The 9,119-nt window shown below is 40.4% G+C and overlaps 1 protein-coding gene across 2 annotated transcripts in view; it reads left to right on the top strand.

The window, feature by feature from the left end:
* Positions 1-8,312, top strand: part of SYTL3 (synaptotagmin like 3) — a 255,264-nt gene extending 246,952 nt beyond the window's left edge. Inside the window, exons 16-17 of one of the 2 annotated variants that reach the window (XM_030198421.1) lie at positions 949-962; positions 7,281-8,312. In XM_030198421.1, coding sequence (XP_030054281.1) covers positions 949-962; positions 7,281-7,427 — 161 coding nt within the window. In that variant the 3' untranslated portion in view covers positions 7,428-8,312. The remainder of the gene's footprint in view (positions 1-948; positions 963-7,280) is intronic. The other variant, XM_030198420.1, reaches the window with a different exon arrangement.
* Positions 8,313-9,119: the final 807 nt, after the last annotated feature.

Consider the following 9,119-nt stretch of genomic DNA (forward strand, 5'->3'; position numbering starts at 1 on the left):
TGTTTGATGTAAGCTGCTTTGAACCCAAATATGTTTGGGATAATGTGGGGTACAAGTATCGTAAATAAATATTAAGCAAGTGACAGTGATGAATAACCCATTGTCTTGGGTTGACAGCTATGTGCTTTGATTCTGCTTTATCCCACCAGCTTTGCTACTGTCCTAGCAGGTGATGGGTTCCTATTTTATTAAAAGCTAGATTTAATGCACTAACACACATTACGATAGGTATAGGTCCTATTTTATGCAATAGAACTTATTGATAACGTGTGCTAACATAATAGTACACTATAGTAAATTTAGCCCTAAATGATCTCAATATTTTGCATCCGCTCTGAAATACATTGGGGTCAATGTGTAAATGTGCATTAAAATTATTGTGCATCTTTAGCTGGGATATTAGTTAACACATTATGTATAAATACCCCAATATCTTAAAAAAATATATATACACACACACACACACACTGTTTAGCTAGTATGCTGACATGTTAAATGTTAATCAGGTACTTAGCATGCTAATGACCTCATTATGGGCCCGACATAGTAAGATATAATAATGAGCTTGGCATACAGCAAGGATTTAGCTGATAAAAAATAAGAGCAAAGAAATACCTTTGTTTTGGCATACTTTCCATGACCTATATATGACAGTACTTCCAATACAGGAAAGCGTGCTAAACTGAAAGCACTTTTTTCCTTACCTCTAATGCTGACTTTAAAAGCAAGCCCTAGATGTGAGGAAACACATTTTTAATGTCCATTTACTTCAGTGAAAGTAAGGGAAAGTTAAAAAGCAGCCGTCAACAGTCATGGGCTCCCGAAGTTGAGGACCTCTTATACACAGAATCCCCAATTAGGGACCCGAGAGACCCAAGTCAGGCATCCCTGAGCCAGAGAGTACAAGGATTGTACTGTACTGTACCCTCCCCAGCCACTAAGCAGCAGCCCAGCCAAATCCCATTAAGCCTAACCTCTTTTGTACCCCTAACTCCTTGTGTGCTTCACTCACCCACCTATTGAGCTTCCACCTCATGTTAACATAACTCACTACCCTCCTCCCAGATTTGGTTATGTTAATACATTAGGGATACCAGTGGAGTACAGTAGTAGGTTATAATCCTTTCTAAATCCAATAATATAGTAGATTGAACCCCTAAACCTACTAAATTAACACATTAATTCTCCAATCCAACTATGGTTCCCATTGATTCCCAAACCTATTAATGTACTGCACTAAACCCTAAACTTCCAGCATGTCAATGGTCTACCACTGTTCCTCTCAATCCAACAGCACACCCCATTGTACCCAACAGTTCTAACGCTACACACAATTCATTTTCTGAGTGGTTGTAAACCAAAATTCTACATCAGAGATACAGACAGATGCAAGTATAATTAAGCCATACTGATAAAATATTAAATTACTTTTTCCTCTAGACTGAAGCAATTTACTGAATGCAAGTGAGCTGAACTGACACTGCTTTTGCATCATAAAAAGAAATTTTTGTATAGGTTTTATTAGTGACAGGGCTTGCTCTGCCCTCCTGAAGAGTTCAACAGTTTGCCCTAGTATTTCCAGTTGTAATGCTAGGTGTCCAAATCTACTGTTTATTTGATACAATTCCATGTCACTGTGTCCTTTTGTGTATACGATTTCTTACCTATCTATATGATCCATCTTTGCTTATACCCTACCTGTCGATTAAAATGTTCTTATTACATATTGTGTTGACATTGTAAGTAGTAAATTATGCCATACTTTGTATTATTTGAATATTTTTACTGCTGTAATTGTCTATTGCTCATGTTTTGATTTATTGCTATTGTACACCGCTTTCAGTGAATTCCTTCAAAAAGGCAGTAAATAAATCCTAATAAATAAATAGTCTATCCACAGGTTGTTTCTGAGGGAACACTTCAAATGGTTCAGTTAATTGAACAACAGCTTACTTTGCACAGATCTATTAGAAATTTAAGACAACCTGAGGGACAATTATTTGGTACTATTCAAAAATTTTGTATGTCAATAATAAGAATAGATTTATACTTATTTATTTTTATTTATTGCATTTGTATCCCACATTTTCCCACCTCTTTGCAGGCTCAATGTGGCTTACAATTTATCATGAATAGTGGAAATACATAAGAAAATATACTTTTGGTATTACAGAATGATCTTGGGTAACATGATAATAGTAGAACATAATAGTAGATTAACAATCAGTTAGTAAAGACAATTCTGGGTGTATGTATAGGAGTTCATATTTGTTGTTCTTTGTGGTATATCTTGTTGAAGAGATTGGTTTTCAGAAGTTTGCTGAAATTGGTTAGATCATAGGTCGTTTTTAAGTTCCGTGGTAGCGCGTTCCAGAATTGTGTGCTCAGGTAGGAAAAGGTTGATGCATACGTTGTTTTGTATTTTAGACCTTTGCAGTTGGGGAAGTGTAGATTAAGGAATGTGCGGGATGATTTTTTAGCATTCCTGGGTGGTAGGTCTATCAGGTCTGACATGTAGGCTGGGGCGTTTCCGTGAATGATTTTATGAACTAGGGTGCATATTTTGAACGTGATGCATTCTTTAAGTGGGAGCCAGTGTAAATTTTCTCATAAGGGTTTAGCACTTTCGTATTTTGTTTTTCCGAATATTAGTCTAGCTGCAGTGTGAGCTTTTTGGAGTTTCTTGATTATATGCTCTTTACAACCAGCGTAGAGTGAGATACAGTAGTCTAGGTGACATGGAGGGGCATAATCGAACGTGAACGCCCATTTGTAAAAACGTCCATCTCCGAGAACGGGTCCGTGAAGGGGCGGGCCGAATCGTATTTTCGAAAAAGATGGACGTTTATCTTTAGGTTTGAAAATACGGTTTGTGCCGGGCAAATGCATAAGATTTGGGCTTTTTTTGAGCTAGGCGTTTTCGTTTTTCAGCGATAATCGAAACCAAAGCGCCCCAGCTCAAAAACGAACAAATCCAAGGCATTTGGTCGTGGGAGGGGGCCAACATTGGTAGTGTACTGGTCCCCCTGAGATGCCTCTATGCCAGCCTCAAATATCATCCCAAGCTCCATGACAGCAGTATGCAGGTCCCCCGAGCAAATTTAGTTTAGTTGGTGCTGCCCGGACCCATGCAAAGAGCAAAAATTGGAAGAAAAAAAAAACCATGCAAGTGCAGTTGGGGACGTCCAAATTAAAAAATAGTAAAAGGGAGATTCAAACCAGCCACCTTCTGATTCCCAGGCCAGTGGTCTAAGCACTGCACCACATGAATCAGTTGTTTAGATGTCCTTCCCTTTCCATTAAGTCCCTCCAAGTTTCTGTCAGCCAATCACTGCTGTTTAGCTGACATGAGTACTTTATGCGTTCCCGCGACGGAGTGCAGTTGGAAACGCCCAAAATCGGCTTTCGATTGTACCGATTTGGGCACCCACAAGAGAAAGACGTCCATCTCCCAATTTAGGTCGAAATTTGGGCGTTTTTCTCTTTCGAAAATAAGCTGGATAGTACCATTGATTGTACCAGGTTGCGGAAAACGGTCCTTGGGAAAAAAGGTCTTACTCTTTTTAATTTCCACATTGAGCGGAACATCTTCTTGGTTGTGTTTTTCGCATGACTCTCAAGTGTTAGGTGTCGATCAATAGTGACTCAAAGAATTTTTAGGGTGTTCGAAATTGGAAGAGTCAGTTTTGGTGTGTTCATGGTAGTGAATTTGTTCGTGTTATATTGCGAGGTGAGTACTAGGCATTGGTTTTTTTCTGCGTTTCAGTTGAAATGCATCTGCCCATGTGTGCATGATTATGTTTTGGATGATGTCGTTGGAAATTTCTTTTACATTATCATTCCATATTTCTTAATACATTGGTTATCATTCCAAATATCTATTTATTGCTGTAATGCTTCTATCTTATGTGTATTGTACCATTCAAATACATATACATATTATTTTCCACAAATCATTGGTTACTATGTTAATACTTGTATTATTACAAATACTGAGGCCAATGTCCTTTAGAGCCGTAAACCCACTGTTTTGTCATCAAGAGTCCTTTAAATTAAAGGAAGGAAGAAAGAAAGGAAGGAAGATCCTGTTATGTTGTGATATATCAGTTCAATCTTTTCTTTATAATCCAAACATGAGTTCAAACACTTGAATTGTGAATAATTTCCTGAGTTTTGATCACGATGGTCTATATATAAATATTCTTGCAGCTCTACACAGTGCTGTGTTTCGCCTTTGACGTCTTCAGGAGCTGTTTATAGATCATTGTAGTTCAACGACATTCCAACAAGATTCTTTGTTTGTATAATCACAGTGGTGTTAGCTGTAAATTATAACACAATAACAGCTTTGTTTGTTCCCCTTATCATGTTTGGATTATAAAGAAAAAATTGAACTGAGATATCACAACATAACGGGATCTTCCTTTCTTTCTTCCTTCCTTCAATTTAAAGGACTCTTGATGACAAAACAGTGGGTTTACAGCTCTAAAGGACATTGGCCTCAGTATTTGTAATAATACAAGTATTAACATAGTAACCAGTGATTTGTGGAAAATAATATGTATTTGAATGGTACAATACACATAAGATAGAAGCATTACAGCAATAAATAGATATTTGGAATGATAACCAATGTATAAATCTATTCTTATTATTTGCACAGATCTAGCCAGCTGGTGTATAAGTTTTTGCCTTTTTAAAGAAATTCAAAGAATGTTGGGTTGTTCTGTAGAGTGGAATGTGCTACTGTACACAATGGGGTACGCGAGTGAGTAAAGTGGCATTCTGGGTGATTGACACATAAGGGCATGGGAGTTGTGGGTCAGTGGAATAGATTTAGAGGGGGGTCAGTGGAGTAGATTAGTGGATTTAGGGGTCAATAAAATGTATTACAAAGCTTAGGGATCAGTGGAGTACATTAATGGATATGAGGAGTCAGTGGAGTGTGTGTCTGGGTTTGGGAGTTAATGGGCCACATTACATGATTTAAGAGAATCATAAGCTGACCTTTCAAACCCACTAACACACCCTAATCCATTAACACACCTCAGTGTCCCTGGGAGTGGCAGTGAGTAAAGATATCAGTGTAGCAATATTATGATTATATTTTCTTTGCATATTTTAGATCCTCTTTCTTTTTTTTTCTGTTTCTTTTTTCTATTTCTCTCATTTATTGTGAGCTTGATAAGGGTATCTCGAGTACTTTTATGTTTCTTTGATTTTTCAGTATAAACATTTCTTTTGACTCCTTATTTCTATTTCTTTATAGGTTTTGCAAATTTATCTAAAAAATGTAAAATAAACAGTCACCAGCCAATCAAAAAAGAATCTCCTACCTTCAAGTGCTAAGCTAGTAGAAGGAAGCAACCTTAGTAAACGTCCAGCAATGCTTCTGCCCCTATCTACTGGGGGCCTCAGATCTCTGATAGGCACAACTAGAGCATTGGTGGATGCAGGTCTTTCTTCTGCTGCCAGCGTGTTAATAACATTGAGAGGGCCCTAAGTTGGGTGGAAGGGGGGGGCAGCAGTTTCTTTTTAGGGGTAGTGAGGTGGGAAATTTAGCACAGGGCCTATGTATTATTTTCAGTGCTATGCATATCATTCATTAGTTTATAACAGTAGTAGTAAAGCTAAAATCCAAGAATGAAGTCTGCTAATTTTTAACACAGTTTTAGTACTTCAGTTCCATATTAAGGATAATCTAAATTTAGTATTTACTCCATTAAAAAAACAGGAATATATGTGTTGGGCACGCAAGAGAGCGCCATCATCTTGTAGTGCTGGAACAGAACAGCACTTCCAGAGCTCAGAACTATTATAAGCTGCTGAGTATGCACAGAAAAGATGCAACTCACCCGGGTGGAGGGGGAGGGTGGCCGTTTTTTTTTAACACTAGCCACTGTGGGCTGAATTATACTCAGGTATTCAGTGCTGGCTCATGTATAGGTACAGACACTGAATATCCAGGTCTTAGGTGGCTGGGTATGACCATTATTCAGTGCTGGCATCTGAATAGCTGACCAGGCAAGTTAAGACTACTATTTTGCAGTCCTGCTTACCCAGATAGTTATGCAGGCACCATGTTTGTTTTGTTACACTGTTCAAAAAATATTTGCTTTGCCCACAGTCTATCGTAGTGGATCTTCTCTGCGTACTGAGCCTGCAACTTACACGTTAAACTATCAAACTGCAGCTTCTGGCAGGGACCCTTCCTGTTGAACAGTAGCCTCCAAACTAGTGATCTTTTTCCGCAAAGCCTCTCTACTTTGGCCTTTTTCTTTTTCTGCGCTCCCCACGTGATCAGTCAACCTCTAATGGTTGCTTAAACCTATCCCACATCACAGCCCAAGTGGTGTCCCCAGGGACATTATGTTCAAAATACTCTTTCATATCCTTCCGCAAGTGTTGGATAATCTCATTTTGCAGGAGTATATCTTTCAGCCCCCAGTACTTCTGACCGCCCTCCCACACCCCACTGGAGCGCCATTGGTGCATAGTCTGACTATGTAATATTGCCTATCTCTTCCTTGGCGACAGAGGAGAGCACATCCTTCCCAACCAAAAAAATAATTGAGTAAGTTTTATGCGGAGTTGAATAGGAATAACTCCTATCTGTAGAGCATGTGATAATGTGGTTAAGGGTGTGGCTTGGATCAGGCACAAACTCAGTCGGACACAGAGGGTTTGCAAAAAGGGAAACTATTTTATTGTCCCACTCAACGTGTGCCCCTGTTAGTACACAGGTTTTAGTCCAGCACTATTGCAGTCTCTGTTTTCTCTCTGGTTCCTCAGATATCACTAGCGGCACTCTCTCTTTAGCGATGGCTCCCAGCCTAGCTCAACATGGTGTCCATTAGCTCCTTCCTGGGTTCCCTCTGGACATGCATGAAACAAGTACTTTATGCATAGAATTCAAGGTTCTCTCCTACCCACTTACACTCTGGTGGGCTAAGCTTGAGCCACAGTGCTTCCCTGATTCTCTCCTTCGGTACTGCAGCTTAGCTTAAAGTGGAGTCCGGTGGTTCTCTTTGGAGAACTATTCCATTCTAGCGCTGCTGACTGACATCACCCACTTATGTGCCTGATTAATCCTGGTGTCTGTGGAGGATACCTGTGACAGGTAAGTGACTTTGCTTTTGTGTTTGGTACTGTTTTCCCTTAGGGGTTATCAGGCTAAATTTGAGACTGTTTAGTCACTATAATTTCATCTAGTATCAATGTAATCTACATAATGTAAATATTCAATTAGACCTTTCTGCATTGTATTATTGTCATTTTACACAGGAGTACCTTCCTCGCAATGCAGACTGCTGTGGCAGAGAGTACTGAATAGACCCAATGAATGGACTGATGAAAGTCTTGTACTGTACTCCAGCATGGGCAGTGTAAAGAAGCAACTTCTGGTATCTGGAAGCTTTCCAACTTGAGCAAATACCTTGTAGGGGGCAATATTTGCTCTCTTCACAGCAGAATCCTCCAGAAGTATGATTTCAGCACTATAGTCACAGAAGCAATACAGAATATATACAATATTTAGTGGACTTACCTGTGAAGATCATAGCAGCATAAGATTAATATGCAGGCACACATCTAGGTATAATAATGCAAAGCAAAATTCAGTATTAATGGCAGCAAAACTTATCACCCCCAAATACCCCAGAGAAAATATATTTTTATAGTAGATATGTGGAAATCTGAAACATTCTCTTCCTTATATTACTTTCTTTAATATAGTTTGTGCACTAAGGGACATTCAAGAGAAGACTGCAGTATGATAGTTATCCAGAGAACTTGCAAGATGTATATTGCAGAAGCCTTATGTATCGGTGGCAATTTTAAAAAAGGTGCTACATATACATATGGCAAATGCAGGGTTTAACATGTACAGAAAGGAAGCATGTTCTGCGTGGATGTTTACGATGTTTCTCAGAGAGGCAATACTTGGAAAAATGTCCCCATTGGCTTTTACAACTGCTCCAAGTCACGCATAACCCTCAACTAACTTGTCTTTTGGACCTAGGCTTAATGGTTGGATGGTTGGAAATATAATTACCTCTCTGGCAAATTACCCCCCCCCCCCCCTCCCAATGATATAGTTTGACTTTTTGAGGTAAGCTCCCTAATGAGCTGCTATTGTATGTACATTCTTATAAAATCTGCCATATGTACAAAAAGCATAAATGCACGTCATATCTGTTTATAAAATCTCAGCATATATGTTTATGTAGCATTACTTATACGTCTGTGCCCCCCTGCTGACATTTATTCATGTGTTTACATCTGCAAAATGGTTCCTTCTTATGCATAGCGGTATTGTCATGGAACTTACAGGCCATCTTGCAGGAAAGCAGGGAGTAATCCCCCAGAGCAGTTGAAAGGATCAGGTTTGCTGGGAAGAAAAGAGCTGGTGAAGAAGATTTTGAATCCCAAGAGGCTAAGGGGCTCTTGGGGAGGGGACTCAGAGTATGGAGGGCGGAGCCCTCAAACTCTGGAGGGACATAAAAGTCAGTCTGTGATTCCAGAGGGGGAAGTGAACCTTATGACAGTCATCCCAACAAACCTTAAAGGGAGAAGTCCAGACAGGGAGCAAGGATTTAGTACCCAACCTCTCTTCCCCCATTCTTTCTCATCAGCTCATAACCTTGGGGTCATCTTTGACTCTTCTCTCTCCTTCTCTGCACATATTCAGCAGACTGCTAAAACCTGTCGTTTCTTTCTCTATAATATCACCAAAATTTGCCCTTTCCTTTCTGAGCACACTACCAAAACTCTTATTCACACTCTTATTACCTCTCACTTAGACTTTTGCAACTTGCTTCTCACCAGTGGCGTTCCTAGGCTGCCTGACACCCGGGGCGGATTGCCGATGCCCCCCCCCCCCCCAGCGAAATTACACCCTCCCCCCAGGTGCATTTTTACCTGCTTGGGGGGGGGGGGGGGTGCCATGCGCCTGTTGGCCGAGTCCGCTCGTTCCCTCCCTGCTGCTCCCTCTTCCCCGGAACAGGAAGTAACCTGTTCAGTGCACAGGGAGCAGCAGGGAGGGAACGCGCAGACTCGGCCAACAGGCGCGTGGCAACCCCCCCCCCCCCCCCCAGCGGCGTGCACCCGGGGCAGACCGC

The sequence above is a fragment of the Microcaecilia unicolor genome, chromosome 3 (genome assembly GCF_901765095.1).
Source record: "Microcaecilia unicolor chromosome 3, aMicUni1.1, whole genome shotgun sequence".
NCBI classification, from domain to species: domain Eukaryota; kingdom Metazoa; phylum Chordata; class Amphibia; order Gymnophiona; family Siphonopidae; genus Microcaecilia; species Microcaecilia unicolor.